At 27.6% G+C, this 18425-nt stretch overlaps 2 protein-coding genes across 2 annotated transcripts; both read right to left on the reverse strand.

The window, feature by feature from the left end:
* Positions 1 to 877: 877 nt before the first annotated feature.
* On the reverse strand, positions 878 to 6118 carry LOC126845665 (carbonic anhydrase 2-like). Its single transcript, XM_050584472.1, has 6 exons — positions 5949 to 6118; positions 5636 to 5854; positions 5411 to 5561; positions 3371 to 3476; positions 1221 to 1451; positions 878 to 1138 (listed from the first exon to the last, which is right to left on the reverse strand). The coding sequence occupies exons 1-6, from the start codon at positions 6022 to 6024 to the stop codon at positions 1016 to 1018; spliced, it is 906 nt and encodes a 301-aa protein (XP_050440429.1). The 5' UTR covers positions 6025 to 6118; the 3' UTR covers positions 878 to 1015.
* A 2838-nt stretch (positions 6119 to 8956) lies between these two features.
* Positions 8957 to 14197, reverse strand: LOC126845737 (carbonic anhydrase 7-like). Its single transcript, XM_050584605.1, has 7 exons — positions 14054 to 14197; positions 13082 to 13158; positions 11912 to 12079; positions 11697 to 11841; positions 10420 to 10525; positions 9228 to 9458; positions 8957 to 9137 (listed from the first exon to the last, which is right to left on the reverse strand). Exons 2-7 carry the CDS (start codon positions 13149 to 13151, stop codon positions 9030 to 9032), a joined length of 828 nt encoding a protein of 275 aa, XP_050440562.1. The 5' UTR covers positions 13152 to 13158; positions 14054 to 14197; the 3' UTR covers positions 8957 to 9029.
* Positions 14198 to 18425: the final 4228 nt, after the last annotated feature.

Consider the following 18425-nt stretch of genomic DNA (forward strand, 5'->3'; position numbering starts at 1 on the left):
CGATTACAATACATGTGTACTCCCATACCGATATTCGAAAAAAAAATGTCTAAGAGAACAAAACTATAAATTAATTTGGGCGATTTAAACATTAAATAGAAAAATTGATTTAAGTCATTGGAAAAAGGGGATTTTTAACAAAACTGTGTAATTAATTATCCGCAATCATATTTATCGACTATAAATGCGTTATTTTTTAATTCCCAAACCGCGAAAAAACAATTAAAAAAATATATGCACTAGGTCCGATCGTTGTTCTTTGTAAGCCGTGAATTGGTGACAATGCCATAGCGAAGATGAAAACCCAAATGAAGAAGCAAAGGGTGTAAGTGGACGTTTAGATTGTAAAAATATTATTTATAATAATATAATATATCGCCTAAAGGTATAAAATAAAAGTTCTTATAACTTATAACATACTCTCACGGGTTTTATCAAACGCCCCAATTTAGTAAGAAAATACATCAGTTATCAAGGGCGGACAAGATTCAGTATCTTAGGTTTCAAAATACAAACAAATAATTTAAATAGGTTATTTTGTATATTGTTTCGAAAAGTTACTGTACCTCGTCCATCTCTACCGCAGTGATACCTACAATTTCTTTTATCATTACATGGCTTATGGCCAATGAAAAAAAAGTAATAACAACCTTTTCAAGTTAGTATTACTAAATAAATAATATATTTGAATTCTGACAAAAAATTTAGTAGTTGGTTTAATTTTTTTAATTATCAAAGTTTGTCAAAATTGAAAAAAAATGACGTAGTTCAGGTCATAAATTCCACATACATTTTTAACATTCCCTCAATTATTCAATAACTATCCCATTTCTACTCTCTAAGTAAAGGGAAGCCAAAAAAATAGGTGTCATACAAGTATGTGTTAATGAATCAAATTTGTATTACAATATTATGTATATAATAATGTATTAGTACTCAATGTTAATATTATGTTAGTATATTATGAATTATTTAGATGAATACGTTATTACTTATTATATTATAATTTAAGCTTTTACAATTCGTCTTTAATAAAATTACACTTTATTGGTCGATTGTTAAATGGTTGTAAATCTCTATCGTTGCCATTTATTAAGGCATGATTTTCGCTTGAACGCAATTGTCGAAAAGCTGCCAGCTGTTGAATGCAAAATGGGTTACATATTATTTTTTGATTCAGAATTATTCAATTTGAAACATTTATGTTATGATATAATTACTTGTCGTTTGGATATTTTGAATGTGTTGATAAAAGCCATCCATATTACACATTCGCTGAAAGGTGTCGTAGTTAATGAACCTGGATATGTAAAATATTCTTGTAGATATGCTGTTTTTTCTAAAAATTGAAATTCTTCTCCTATTTTTCTTATTATTGATGAATAAGGTTCAATAAGTAATTGTAAGTCACTGATGAAGTTTTCCATTTCAGGATCATCTTCTTCGGATAACTTATAATAATAACGGTTTCATAAAAACAAAATTGACAGTTGATTAAATTATTGGTATAACACAAGTCATAATAATATAATTAAATATTTAAATAAGCCCTTAACCACAAAATAATTCTCTAAAGTTTAACGTATTTCGGCAGCGATGTAACATCATCAGCGCATACAACAGACTGACTGTTTATTTAATTATTTTATAATATATAACCACAAATGTTGCTTAGGTTTTTTTCTAGATTAACAATATAATAATTTCATTTTGAGATTTTCGGATATATTAATAGCGATAGTTTTCTTCTAAAGTTTCAAACCCATTGCAGGGTTCATTTTTAGAGAGGCGATTGTAAATTGCGCCGAAATAATTAGGTCAATAGTTAGTTTTGCAGGATTTTTTTTATCTTACCCATAAGGTAAAGATTTTACCAGAGATGTAAAATATATTTCTTTATCTTTTTGATATAACAATTGAAGTCAGCATCTTGCATTGTTCATATATATGTATTTTTAAATTTACTTTATACGTCACTAAACTCTAAATTTTGCGCTAAGCTTGCTGTTAAGCACTTATGTAGTATTTTTGAGGTTCGTTTAGGGCTAATTTTTTGTCACTCTTTTTTTATTTGAATCAGCCATATTACTATGTGAGTACTACTAAAGCTAAACTGAAAGTTTGCCGTGCGTAGTTTACTACACTAAAAGTCGTAAAGATATTAAAGTAATATTCCCAGCACTATTTATTACCCCATACAATCATATGATAACATTGTCGGTGCAGTTTACCCCACCATATTTCAGTTAGACAAAATCGATTGCCGCAATTCATCGTTAACCCTTCAGTGACATGTTAATTCTGCGTATTAGCTGTGGATACATGCAATTTGTAAGTATGTCGAAATTGAAGATAGACCTCGTAAAAGATTCGAAACTTCGAAAAAAAAAACAACTATGCACACAGATAAATCCAACAAATCTCAAAATAATTTATCAATCCACGATTGAGCTTCGACCGATTCATAATACAATAGTGTAACATTATTAATGTTACATATCAATTAAAAAGTTATTTAATCTTTGCTTCATTACATATAAAAGTGAAAATATGGCGAGATGAAGGAGAGAGTACTATTTATGAAGTATTGTTAATTATACATCGGTTGATAATGTAATAATATATCAATACATTTATTATAATAACTAATGGAATGAACTATAGGTATTGGCATGGTCTTGTTTCAAGGAAACATCATAGTATTTCTTCGAGTTGTCAATAATGATGAATTAAATTAAATTTAATAAATTGTTCAGTTCATAAAATTTAATGAATAATTCGTTGATTAGGTCGGCCAAATAACCATTATTCGATAATTTATGAATAAATATCAGGTAAAACCAACAAATTAATTACTTTCATTATTCAACTTTCTAAATAAAATTTCGTAAATTGAAGAATACATAACTCGAGTTATTCATTATTTTGAATCATTCATATTTTTAATAAAAAAGCGCAATTTTTCTAATTTTTTAATTGAATTATTCAAGATTTAAGTATTCTAAAAATCTTACACCCCTAATACTTATGTATTAAAAAAAATAAATTATTTTTAATGAAACTCTTATAATTACATACGTCTTTATTTTTAAAACTGAGTACGCTATTTTTTAATTTGATTAAATGAAAATCTACTAAAGTGCATCCTTACATAAACCTTGTACAAGTCCTTTTTTATTACTGGTATTACCTCTACCAATATCACTTAAGTCTTTATTTCGCTTGTCTATTTTAAAAACATATCGTCGCACTTTACTTATTAATTAACTTGTTTTAGTTGGTTGCATTGGTACCTACTAATAATTGTAATTGGACACTAGGTCCAGATCATGTAAACTTAAATGTTAAAATAATAAATAAGTATTTGAACCTCTCCAAAGTAGCTAAGCACGCAGTATCCATCAATATAATTCATAGCTTCTTCGGCATTATTGTATTTTGAATTAAAGTGTACAAAATGGATTTCCATAGCATAACTGAAATAAAATAATTAAACTATATAAACAAACACAAGCATTTAATTGTTGTAATTAACCTCGTGTTGAGACTATTCTAAGTGTATTATATTGATATCCTTGATAGGTATCTTTTAAAATGAATTAGTACCTATTAATTTACTATTTGTATCCACAATTTTCCATGGAATAATTTGCTAAATATTATTTATTTAAAACTTCTAAAAAAAATTGGCAACTCTTATTTTTTTATTTTTTTTTAATCGCCAAAAACAAAATTTAAAAACATTTTTTTTACTTTGATTTAATTTTTAAAGTGAATGATAAAGTTTTTTTGAAAAATTAGTTTTTCTACGCTCTAGACTAGTTTATTTCACACTAAAATCAGATTTGAAAAATAAATATGATATTTATAAAACAACTATAAACAAAAAAAAACAAAACCGGATTATGAAAAATTGTAAATAATGATTTCTCAGAATCACGAAATAGTAGTTTATAATAATATTACTTGTTTTTTTTTTTTGACGACTTAATCGACTTTTTTGACTTATCGATTGATGGTCGGGAAAGGGGGCTCATTGTGTTTGCATACATATCACAGGAATACATGTTTAGCCAGTATTTTTAGTATATTAATTTTCACTACAAACAAGATGTGTGCAAAAACTCGATTAAGTTTTAATCAAATTCCCTATAGTCCAAAACAACTAACTAGAAATGTATTTACCACATATAAAGATATGCTTTGCTATTTTTTGTTTCTCCAATGATAGAGTAACAAACATTTTTTTTTCATAATCCAGGTTTTTTTTTGTTTATAGTTGTTTTATATATTCATAAATTTTTTTTTCAAGTCTGATTTTTATGTGAAATAAACTAGGTTAGAGCGTAAAAAACGAATTTTTCAAAAAAACTTTATTATTCACTTTAAAAATTAAATCAATGTTAAAAAAAAATTGTTTTTGCATGTTTTTAAATTTTCTTTTTGGCGATTAAAAAAAAATGAAAAAAATAAAACTGTACACGTATAATATGCAGAATATAGTTCATCTAAACATAGCTACGCATATTATTGACTAAATAATAATCCTAGAATTTTTTTTTCATACTTATAATAGTGAGAACTTTATCTAGGTTCTCTCGTCGCTTTTTTTTTTTAAATTATTAACCCAACATTCATAATTTATATTTTAGTTTTGACATTTTTTTTACTTTTTTAAGTGCTTGTATTTAAAGTAAAATTTAAGTTTTCTAAAAAACACTGACGAGAGAACCTAGTTAAAGTTCTCCTCTTTTTCATGGTATCAACATTTGTTTCTATGAACATTTCATTTTGACCTACACGCTTTTCCTTAAATGCGTTTTTACGATTATTTTTAAAGGGTATGACATCCTCTAACCTCTTAACTTAAAACATTCTATTAAAAATGTATTTTTTACATATGATTAGAATCGTTAATCATGAAATAAAGTTTAAAGGTATTAACATTTGAAAATCGCTCAAGTTAAAGTTTATAAATTAAATTGTTCTTTAAATTTCGAAACCTGTACTTTTTTGCTTTGCTTAGTTTCCTATAAAATTGCGTCTCTTGAAATATCACGATTTTGTACAATAAAAGCTATTTAAATTTTAAGAACTGCAAACTAATATTTACCGGTTTGAAAACATTATCTGCATATCTTGTTCTATCGAATGACTTATATTTAGATCCTTATCAAAAGTTCAATAAAAAAAAAATACTCGTGTCTACATATAATATATTATAAGTGCAACAAAAACGCAAATAAGTGAAAATATGTGCAACCTACTAACTATTTATTTGTTTGGCAACACATACTTATAAATTTTATTTTGTAAGTATTGATGTTTAATTTTTCTAGCGAAATGTAATACCAAATCGTGCGTAACATATATTTTTAATAGTTTTATAACAATAAAAATGATTAAGTACCTTTTTCCATCGAGGGTATGTTCACTTCCGTGAGTATCATTTGCCCAATGAATATGCATTTGGTCAAATTCGTAGAAGTTGTCAAATAGTGGCCCACCTGTAATGCCAAGTACCAAAAATTCTTTTTCTCCATCGGTCAATTCAACGTGAACTAAACAAAAATGCGTACATGTAGCTTTATCTATTTTATATAACTTAAAAACTAAAAAAGCATATAATAATTACCAGTGTGGCCATTATTTGTTATATTAACATAAAGTGATTCCACGCCCCAGTAGTTAACGTGTTGGAACTCTGGAAGTGGGATAAAAGTTGCATTTTCAGTCTGTATATCTACTGGTGATTGAATTTTATGACCAGGACGCCATTGTATTTTAGGCCAAACGAATTTTAGGAATTCGTCTTCGAAAGTGTCAGGAATTGTTGTCGGTGGTATTTGTTTATCTTAATTGTAAATAACATATTATAATAATTTTTTACACCGTTACTAAATTATTAATATTAGATTATTATTATATAGAATATTTTATGTACTTACCAGAGGAATTCGCAAAAACGACTAAACAAAATATAATATAACTGGAGTAAACGAACAGAACATTCGGGTAAGTCATTTTAACGATTGGCAATAATGTTGTAAAAATCTTCGAACTAAAATGAATAGCAAAAACTAAATTGCGTGTATTTTAAATGAACAAACGCATGCGTATTTTTATAACATTGTATGTGTAATAATTTATACTGTTTAACCTTGTCAGAATTAAATTCTAATTTATGATTTTCGTTATTTATACAAATATAGGTAACCTGCTCATAACTTGCGATGTACAAGATGATTCACTTTGTAAAAATAATGACTATAGTTAATTTTGATCACGTGTAATTAATATCATAATTCATTTTTAAACGTTTAGTAATTCAAGCCTCAAGGAGGGAGGAACCATTAGGTTGTTATTATAGTACCTTAGTACAAATAGTTATTCTCTATCAAACCATAAATGTATGAATATGTCATGAATGTATGTTTTAAAAATGCAAATTACATTTTAAAATTCAAAACAGCAAAAACCTGTAGGTTTAAAAGATTGTGTTATTAGGAAAACAATAATAACAAGCTCTATAAAATAAAACAATAATTTATGAAGATGATTAAATTTATTCTAAATTATCTTATTATTATTTTTTAAATATTTAAATCACTCTGTATATGGTTTTAATCAAGGCGATTATAGATTTGTTTTTTTAATAATTACTGCTAATTATGTACATAAAACGTTTAATATGTATTCAGTTGCAACTGTTTAACAACTAAGTGAAAACCATAAAACTCTTTGTTAATTAATTTATAATTTAAATAGCCAAATTATTTGGGGGGAAGGGGTTTAAAGCTTTCCTCGTCATTGTGGTGATGGTAAAAAATAAATAAACTACTCAAATGTTGGTAATTTCGGTTGCTGAATTTCTGAGAGGTCTTAAAGAGAGATTTAGGTCCTTTGATTTAAAACTACTAGCAATACAGTTGGAATGTCTATCTAACCATAAACGTGTACACCATAAAAGGCACATAAGTATTATAAATAAGGAAAATTATACCATCAGTTAAAATATCACCTTATAGTTGACACTGTAGGAGGCACGAAAACAAGGTACCTAAGTATATACTTTGTTGTGCACATATTGTGCAGCATGCTGATGTATGTTTTACGCAAATTACATATTTATTCAGAAGTTAAAAAAATTAAGTACCTATCTACTACCTACTATACGATTGTTATACATAAAAACAGAGGTGGAGGGATAAAATACCAGAAATGCAAACATTCGATTTACAATATGATTATTGATTATGCAGGAAGTGGTATACGCGACAAACAGAAAAAAACTATTGAAATACTGCGATAAGGATCACAAAAAGTAAGTTAAAATATTAAACCCAGAATCAACCCAGCTATAGAAGTATAAAACATGCATTTAAGAAATGTCCAAATAACTACAACAGAGTAAACATTTGCCACTGTTACATGAACAGTGGCGGATTTAATGGTCTTCCGAAGAGTAGATGATGAATTTTCAAACACTTATACTTATTATCAACTAGTGTGAAATAGTTATTTCAAATTTATACAGTATACTCCTTTATTCAAATCTATAAATTAGCTGATTCGGAGCTGAAAAGGTATTGTTTTTACAATGATGTGTTTTTATTTTTTTTTATTTTTTGTGTCTGGGCCCATGATATCTCGTAAACCGCTGAACCGATTTCTTCGTGTAGCAACTCTATAGATCAGAAATCATACCTGAAAGGTACTTTAGCTGGCCAAACATTTTTAAAAGTCACCCCTTCCCCATCAAAATTGAGAAAAACACCCAAAAAATGTATAAATTTTTCAACTTAAAATTACGATGCTCTATAACTTTTTTAAAAATAGTCGAAAAAGTTCCAAATTTATATAAATTGTTCTTCAAGTATAGTACTATCGATAAACATTAACAAAACAAAAAAATATCATAAACCCTTTTCCCTAGAAGGAATAGATTTTTTTTCTTTATTTCACTTTTTCAAGCAAATTTTTAGAGATTTAGATCTGAAAATTAGACCGAAGGTAGATCTAAAATTTAACTATAACATATAAAATTTTCTCAAAAATCTGTGGTCAAATTTTTTTTTTTTATTAAGGAAAAACCCCAAAAATAGGGTAAGTTTACACTTTAGCCGTAGTCAGTTTCCAGGTTGCTATGTGTGTGTGAATGAACAGTCAACAGGTAATGAAAAAATTTCCATTATATTGTTAATTACGATGTATGGGTAACTATGACAGTACATTTTTTTAGACAGACGATCAACCCTTATCGTATCCACCCTGCACAGGACTAAATATTGAATGTTAAGTACATTATTGCTGGTCCCACGATATCTTCTAATACACTATAACTGGTTTGAACATACTATCCACAGATTCGCATCGAACCGTTTATTTAAAAGTGATTTTATCATTTTCAGTTATAATAAAATCTGTAGACCTGTGACATCTCCATCCCCACTATGCCCCGGCCCCACTGTACTCGCTTTTTATTTATTTATATATTTATATCATAGATTAAATATTATACTACTTTATGGTTATATTAACTGACTAAGTTGTTATTTAGCGGTCGGGTCTACATAATTAGTAATTACATGATTAATATGGCTTTTCGAAATTTGTAGCTGGTGGTCCTTGCTCTAGAGTCTTGGAGACCACAATGATAATTCAAATTTGTATTTAACGAAATCGGTTCAGTGGTTTAAAAATACGAGGAACAAAATATGTTAAAACCACGCGAATAGATACAATCAGTACAGGTGTACTCTGTTTGCTCTTCACACTAAAATGTAAATGCTCACTTGATAAATGATAATTTAAACCCAAATATTAGTTATACATTTTAATTTAAGTATTATGTAGGTTTTCGTTTGAAAAACGAAAAATAAAATAAAAGTATAATATAACAAAATTCAATTCAATTCAACACCAGTTCATAACATTTTAAACTACTGTATGAATGTAAAATAATAATATAGTTTTATTAAAACACAGGTCAATAAAATTTTACAGTTATTCAAAATATTTCGCTTATGCTAATATCCATAAACAATTGGTCTGCCATTAAATGATTGTAGTGGTCTATCATTTTCGTTAATTAAAACCCCATGGTGACTTGAATGTAAATGTCTGAACTCTTTCAACTTTAATAATACATAAAAGATATAAAATTAGATTAAATAATAATCTATCAAATATTAATTAACACATTATTTATATATATATATGTATACCTGTGATCTTGATATTTTAATTGGTTTCGTAAAAATAATCCAAATTACACATTCCGAAAAAGGTTCTGTCGTTAAAGATCCATGATACGCATAGTAATGTTGCTTTAAAGCAGTTCTTTTTATAAAAGAAAATTCCTCTTTGAATGGTCGAAGAATTGACGAACCAGGTTGTGTTAGATATTTTAGATCAGCAATAAAATTAGCCATTTCTTCATTATCGTGTGTAGATATCTAAAAAATATGTACAAAAAAAAAAACTGTTAATTTTATAGGAATAAAATAGTCAATATCATTCTATTTGGATTGTATGTCATATACATAATATTTTTAAATATCATTGAATATTTTAGATCCATAAAAATTAGAATTACATATTTATCATGAATACGTAATCTACCTATATATTAACAGCCTCACGATGTTTTGTAGGACGTAGGTATAATGTACTTACAAGTTTCTGTATGAAATGGTTAAAAAATAGAGAGGCACCCTGTGTATATATACAGGTCATTGATTTAACGTAAGAAATAATAATGATTTTATAGTTCTTCTTTTGAAAACATACTATGTACTTATGTTATTGTACAACATTATTCTATTAGCAAGTATTTACTTATCTAGGATTTTACAGATCACTATCATTTTTTGAAACTTAAATTTGAACGTATAAGTTGAAAATGTTGACTAGCCTATAATCAGTTTAGATTACATTTTTATAAAGTTCATAGAAATTTAATTTTAGGTTAGAGTGGGAATGCGGTCGAATAGTGAGCGAGATAAAAATAATCACTCATTCCATTAATATACGGTGCTCAAGAAAAACGTGCGAAGTCTAAAAAATGTTCGGGATTTAAAATTAAAAAATTAAAAATTGTATACTGTACAACGTAAAAATTAAAACTCACAAACGTATAGCGACTGATTAAATTGTTGTATGACTTGGGTCGTTTAACCCAAAAAATTGTATGGTTTTTACTTTTTCTGAATCTAGGTATTATCTTAGCGTGAAATAAACTTATTTTCGCAAATGATTGACATCACGTTTTTCCCGAAACACCGAGTTATATTATACACACACGCACATACATTTTTATATACATTGATTAGTTATATTTAAGTGATCTATATTGCCGTCAAGCATGTTAAAACTTAAATGCATACAAATATAAATACATTTTCAGTTTTCAATTACCTGTCCGAAAAATGCGATAACACAAACACCATCACTATAATTTACTGCGTTTTGAAAAGTTCCATACGCTGTGTTAAAATGAACCATATGAATTTCCATTGCATACCTAAAGTAAACAAAAAATCTATTGTAATTATATTTTTTAATTCTAAAATGTCATAATAATTCGATGTATGTATGACGTATGTTAATAAACGATTAAAATGTAAATGACGAAATAAGTAATACAATTAAATTAAATTTTGTATTAACAAAAAAAAAAAAAATGAAAATGAAAACTTCTGATGCCTGAAAAGAGGGTTTCCTCTTATGATTGGTTTCAATCATACATCATGTAATTAAAAATACCAAACATGAAACATACCTATAGTTAAAGCCGAAACGGTAATAACTAATAAGTTAGTCAATTAAAATTCGTACACAAATAAAATTAAAAACTAGCTGATGACATATTTTTTGCAATTTCATACCTATCACTTTTAAGTAATAAACAAAAAAAACTTTTAGAAAAACAATGTTAAAATGTATATAATGCATCTATACTAAATGTTTTTAGTGGTATACTATAGTTTGTATAATATCTATACTAATATTACTATCTATAACATTTAACAAAATGGATAAATACATGTATTGAATTTATTTCAAATAAATCAGGGCTTTGAACATCAAATAATAACTTAAGCATAGGGTTTTCGAGTATTAAAAACTGGTTTTGGGTACTGAATACTGCTTTTAAATTGTTTAACGATTTCGGCTAAAAGCATAATGTAATTTGGATATGGGGTTTCTAACAAATTTATTTTTTAATATTTAAACTTTTCAAATTGAAAAAAAAAACTAAACATTTTTTAATTTAATTTCTAAATAATAATAAAATTGTTTGCTTTTCTCTTATAATTTGTATTTTTTTTTTTAAATTATGTTTAGAGTCAAAAATATTTGTAGGTTTTTTTTTAGTCTAGAAAACCTGCACTTAACACTATTATTAACCAACCGATTCCTAAACGGTTTTTGGGTTTTGTTATTAGACGTTCGAGAAAACCGGTAATGGACATTTTTTTTCGTTTCGGATAGAATTGGTTTTGTGTTTTTACGGTGTCTGATATCAGGTAGATTCGAGCTCATACTTCAAAGCTCGGAAACAAGTTAAATTTTTGTACGATATTTTGTTATTTGATTGTTAAATAATCGAACACTTTCTGTGTACTAACCGAAAGTGTTCAATACTTAACCGTCACAATTTGCCGCAACAAATCTATAATTTTGACACTTACTGAAATCCGTTGACCTTATGTTCGCTACCTAAATCGTATTTGCCCCAATGAAAGTGCATTTGAACGAATTCGTATTTGTCGTCAAAGAGCGGTCCTCCAGTAACAAACGGTATTGCTTCAGATGTTTTTGACAGTGTAACACAAACTAATGGTATGTAATATAGATATATATTGTACACATTATGTAATGACATTTTTTCCCTGACAGTTCTTACCTGTATGACCGTTGTTTGTTATGTTCATTACGGAGTTATCGAAAGTAAAATATCCGAAATAACGCAAAAATGGTAGAAATCGTCGTTGTGCATTTTGCGTAGATATGTCGACCGGAGACTGTTCGGCATAACCGCGTTCTTTCACGACGTAAGGCCAGTCGTCCAGTTCTGTGTGTGTGTGTTTGGTAAAATACAACACCGATAACAAATAATTACATTATATTATAATATATATTAATATTGTAGACATATTATATTATATTATTCTACCACAATACTATTCCCGAATGGCGGACCAAAAGTCTGGCGAAAAAAAGTCCGAGGACAAAAAGTGCGATTTAAAAAAAGTTGGACAAAAGGGGTCCGGATGGCATTTTGAAAGTCGGACAAAAAGTCCGAATGTATTTTCACCACAAAAAAAAACCGATATTTTATTATCTATAGAAAAACTGTTTACCTATTATTGAACTGTTATCTATTTTATAAATGCATGTAGGTATTACCTATACATATTTTTTAGTAGATACGTATTGCAAAGTGTATAGGTGTAAAATGGAAGTTATTGTTTTAAAGGAAGGAAAAAAATTGTACACAATTATTCGTATACCAAACAACACCTACTAGTACATTCCATTCGATGGAAATGTTCACAAAAAAGTTTTAAAAAAATGCCCAGCGGTTTTAGTGACATCCATCGGTAAGTTTGTCCGACTTTCAAAATGTCATCCAGACCTTTTGTCCAACTTTTTTTAAATCGGACTTTTTTACCGTTTGCCACTATTCCCGCAGATTAATTGTGAACCATTCAATCAGCAATTTTAATTTTAGTTATTAACCATGCATAATTAAGTCATTTCAGGTTTAGGTGGAAATTGGTTTTGTCGCTATTTAATGTCTTAAGCTGTTTTAATGTTCATGATACGTCAACACAAATACAAACAAAACTATTGTCACATGAAATACTAAAGAAGTTGCGGCAATGTCACGTGTTTATAGAGTAATACATTATTATGAAATTTGTATAATAATAAATTTATTTTACTAAGCTTTTTTTAAATTAGAAATTTAATGTTTAAATATAGTTAAAACTTAAATAGTTATTTTTGTAGTCTGGAGGGCTATACTAACATAGACGTATTATGTTCGAAAAACAATGGTGATTTTACTTACCACTACTGGTCGGTTGCAATGCTGCAGGAGCAACCAATGTTAACCACAGCGCAAATGTTTTCAAAATCATTGGATGACTGTAACAAAATATAATAAAGGAAAAGAAAATATAATGAGCTGCTTGGCACGGCTGATTAATCCTATGTAAATTGTAATTATGATAATGGTTTTATTCCTATCCACAATAAAGAAACTATATTTAGTGGGGTCAAGTGGGGTATTTGTAGTTGAACGGGGTACAATATTTTGTAACTAAACAGACAACAATACTAGTTTGTATTACATATTTGATATTTTTAATCTTAAACCTACTTAATGAAAAAGTGTAAAAAGGTAATATACATAATATTGTGAAATTTCAATTTTTTAAGTTTTAATTTCTTGCAATTCAGACCTACTGGAATTGTAAGTTGTATTTACGTAATTTCTGTAACTCACAACCCACTATTAACTATAGGTATACAAATATAAAATCTTCTTCTTTATTTTATTTACAAATTTTATGAAAAATCACAATTATAAATCAATAATATTATCGAAACAATTTTTATCTTTAACAAATATTTGTATTTAAAAATATCTTGACATAATGATAATCACTAATCTAGAAAAAATTAAGCAACACTTATGCTTATATATAGTAAAGAAATAAAATAATGAATTATTTAATCTCTAGTTAATTTTTTTTTTTTGTTAGTAGGTATTTATGCTTATTGTTCTCAACAGTTTTACTTTTTCCTTAAGATTTTCAATATTAAGGCTGGCAAAATTTGACATAATGAGATCGATTACTATAAATGCGTTTTTTTTAATCAATTTTATCAGAAATGTTGAAATAGTGTTTTTGATATTAAAAACCTAATTAAACTGTTAACACTTTCTATGCATGGATTGTAATTTTAAAAATGTATTTAAAATCCAAATAATCAGGTATGGGGTAATATAGCATAACATGTAATTAATACTACTTACGTGTATTTTTGTTTTTAGTATTTAAAAAAAAGATAAACGAGGACAAGCCCGAAATAACGAGCATTCCACAGTCACCAACACATTTTATTTTGCACAACTGAACAATCACTGTACTTATCCAGTTTATTTAACCATCGGTCTATTTGTGTATGTCCGGTGAGACAGATTGACCATGTTAGTAGAAGGGTATTTTAATTGGCTAGCTTTGATTTATTGCGACATAAAGGGACATTAATTTATACGGTAAATTGAATAATTCAAATTGTTGCAATATGCGTTACAAGTTATAACGCAGTTCTTTATTTATTCAAATTGAACATTTTAATATTTCTGTTGAATATAGTACATCAATAGGTAAAAAATATATAATTTCATGCACTTTAGTGAATTTAAACATTCGAGAGTTGATTTCTTCAAAACTTTGGTACACGTCGAATTTAAAGAATCTGTTTGTAATATTAATGTATTATCGTAATTGGTATACTTTATATAAATACATATTTTAAATCAATTATAAATTTAAATATAAACACTAAAAAGTAATAATTACACATTGCAAAACTACACACTATTAGACTTCTAATATGTTGCCTAATTAACTTGTGCCTTGAGACACCTATCCTGGTTGTGGTATGTATTATGACCAATATGCAAAACTTATAAGATTTTAATAAATCCATACTGTACCACAATTCAAGTAAACTAATCACTGTTTTCATGAATATTTTTTTAATAACTGAATATGTACAAAAACAGTTTTCCTTTCAAATGTATTTATTTTGAGTCATAAATACAAGAAAAGCAGTATCCCTTAAACATACTCTGCATCCATCTGTTTATGTATGATGTAGTTAGTTTTTAAAACAATTAAAATTTCCTTAGCATTATATTTTATTAGTAGGTTTTATAGCATTGCTAAAATGTTATGTAATTTTTAGACTAATGAGTTAAAATGACTAATCACATGAAATCGAATTATTTATTAAACAATTTAACCAAAATCTGTTTCCACCGTTTTTCACTCTATTCAGTCTATTTAAATGTATTTTATGTAACGAATTCTTTAGTAAAAACAAAAAATAGATTTAATTTAATCAACTAATTAAATTTATCCTGTGGTAAACTACAGTTTAAAAATAATAATTTACTTAGCAACCGATAAATAATTTTTTAAACAACCTTTCGCTGGTATTGGGAAGAACAATCAGACGATAAATGAAATTATTCAACATTAAGAAATAAAGTTTTAATTACAATACTATAAAACACTAGTGTCAAATTAAGATTTTATACAAAAAATATCTAGGACAATCGGCTCACAAATCGCATAAAATAAATTAATTTATTTTCAGTTGAAAGGTAAACTAACTTTCATTATTACCATATTTATTAATTAATATATTTATTATTATATTCATGAGAATATTTTTATAAAACTTATTCTTAAGTCCTAGCTGAAGATTGTTCAATAATTACTATTTGTTTTAATCAAGTTTATACACCATTGTTCTTATATAGAATCAGTGGCGAAGCTACCATGGTGGCAGGGGGGGGCAGCTGCCCCTGGGCGCATTCTATTTTAGGGCGTTTTTGTACGGTTTACTATACACGTTACAAATGTCTTGCTCCTGGGCGCTTTAGTCTCTATAGTTACGCCACTGTATAGAAGTAGAATGAGGATTTTCTAAAGATTCAGTTCCTTTCGACTTTTTCTTTTCACTTACTAATTACTACCCAACTTCAAATCTATAGAAGTACTATAATATAATATACCTATACATATTTTATTATAAATTATACAATTATAAACTATATACTTAAACCCATGTGATGTTTAAGGTCGATTGGGTTGAAAATAGCCACATTTCGCTGGATTCTCCAATGAAAATTGTTAAAATGTATTTATTATATGACGCGCCAAGTTCTAAAAATTTTAGGTTTCAGCCAAATTTGAGCTTAAAATTGTATTTTTAGTATTAGGGTGGATACAATTAGGGTTATCCCATAATAATAGTTTGCCGTTGTTACTAATACATCGTATTTAACAATAAAATAAAAGTATTTTCCCGGTACTACTCGTAATTATATTAATTGTACTGACGGCGGAGGTCCTTCAGGATACCCTAAGGCCTAACTAATACTTACGGCTCACTACTTACGATTCGCGAGGAAACTGATTTTTTTGGCTATTGTAAACTTCACCCAAGTAATTGATAGCACAGACTGCAGGTAAGAAAATGGCACAACGTACAATCTGCGCCCCAATTACTATCGTTAGTAAAAAAATGTTTATGTCTAAAGTAACTACGTACAAACTTCAGTAATTAGTGTATATGTAATATACTACATAATGCTATATAATGCATTTGTGATTAATCGATATTTGACGAGTAACGAGAAAACTAACTAGTAAATAGCGCAGTCGTAAAATACAGACCGTTCAACAATATTATTACCAATCGTAAATCTGTGTTACATAGTATTCGAGTAATACTGTTTAAGTACTATTCAAGTAGGACTCGACTTTGTGATTAACTACATACTTAATAAATGTTTTAAATTGTTCATTTAAAATGTGGTGTCTATTTTAAGATCCATGTATTATTTTTATTTAAACAAGAAATGTGTATGATTTTACATGGCTTATGTATTGATTTTAATTTGTTTACACGTTAAAATTAATCCAACCGTCATCCACTCACCTGTAATTTATTATACTAATTTTCTCCAATATTCGTATTCCAAATCCATCGGTAGCTGTCGATTACTCCTGCCAGCAGGTTCCATACGCAATTTGATATCTCCTCAAACTTGTCGTTGTGAAGAATAGTAAGCACGAGTGTGGGTATTACTCGCTGAGTAATGATTAAAGTGCATGCACCATTCGATAGACAACTGTATTAATTACGTGTGACATGACAATGGTAGTGTAGACTTACCCGTGGAGGAAAATTCGGGCTGGGAAAGATACCGTTGTAGCGGCCTAGACCTCAATTATCTTGTGTGTGTCCGTTGCTTATTTATTTAGGTGTTTTTTTTTTTCATAGTGCCGTTGCCGAAATACACCTCAACGTGCTTCGTTTTGTCTTTCCTTGTAAATATTGTCACTGACGATTTATTACGCCAATTAAAGTGTTCATTCTTGTATTTTAATTCGGTAGGTAGGTTAAGTTTCGTACGAATGATATAACATCATTAGTTGTAACAAGCATGTCGAAAGTGATCGGCAGGTATTAAATTATACACATATACCTACAAAACCGTAAGCCTAAATAGGTAAATACTAAACACTTTAAAAAAAAACAGTACCGTAAATATAATTACCTATTTTATTGTGTTATAAGAATATAATTAACGTTCAATTAATAAAAAGTTAATAACAATTAAATATTTTTATATAAAAACAAACAAATTTCATATTAAATTATAATAATTTATAATGGAACTGTATTTTAACTTTATTTTAGTATACTTATTTAATTAATTAAAATTGTCATAAATGCCTATTATAAGTAACAATGGCTTATTTAATGTTATGGACATTATTTCAAACGTATTTAAGGGTTTATTAAAAAAAAAACATTTTTCATTATTATTTATTAACGATATTTATGTACGAACTAATTCAATTTAGCTAATATGATGTCGGTTCACTAAAGAATTATAGTGATATTTATAATACCAAGGATGAATAGTCGTTATTGATTTTTAATCTTATAATTGACATTACATTGTTTTATAATACTTGTATTAACTAGTTAATACGTAATAGACAAATTATTAATCCAATAACCACTATCAATATTTGAGCAAGGCGGAAATAAAACACCTAACCGCAAATAGTGTTTCTCAAATTATCGTTCGACAGCTGCACACTGTATAAATAATAATTTGTGCTACTATTGAACACTGTTATTACATTACAGCCAATGAGGGTGATTGTATAACAAAACGGCTCTTCTGTTTATCCTAATTTATCTTTCTGGTGATATTTACCTGTTAACTAATTATTAACTGTAATTTATATCTAAATTTGTTCTATCAACTTAAAAAACATAAATGCACCATATGGCTGTCATCAATTTTTCATTTTTAGATTCGGTTAAAAAAAATTAAGCGAAAATGTAATAATTCCGTTTTTGTTAACATCGTAAATTAAAAGATCTGTTATTTTAAAATTGAGTTTTATTACGTAGATTTTTATGAAGTTTTAATGTAGGTTTTTACATTTTTGGCCTTGTCTCGTATTTAGAGTAGTGTAAAAAAAAAAGACTACACCACTGAAATGTACATTGAACATTTTAACAGATAATATGTAAATATCAAATATATAGGTGATTTTACAATAGTATAGCTGTTATGGTCCATAGGC

This window comes from Adelges cooleyi, unplaced genomic scaffold, assembly GCF_023614345.1.
Source record: "Adelges cooleyi isolate 19-005CV unplaced genomic scaffold, UGA_ACOO_1.1 ACOO_flye_CR_arks_rails_tigmint_CR_PRNA_8, whole genome shotgun sequence".
Classification (NCBI taxonomy): Eukaryota; Metazoa; Arthropoda; class Insecta; order Hemiptera; family Adelgidae; genus Adelges; species Adelges cooleyi.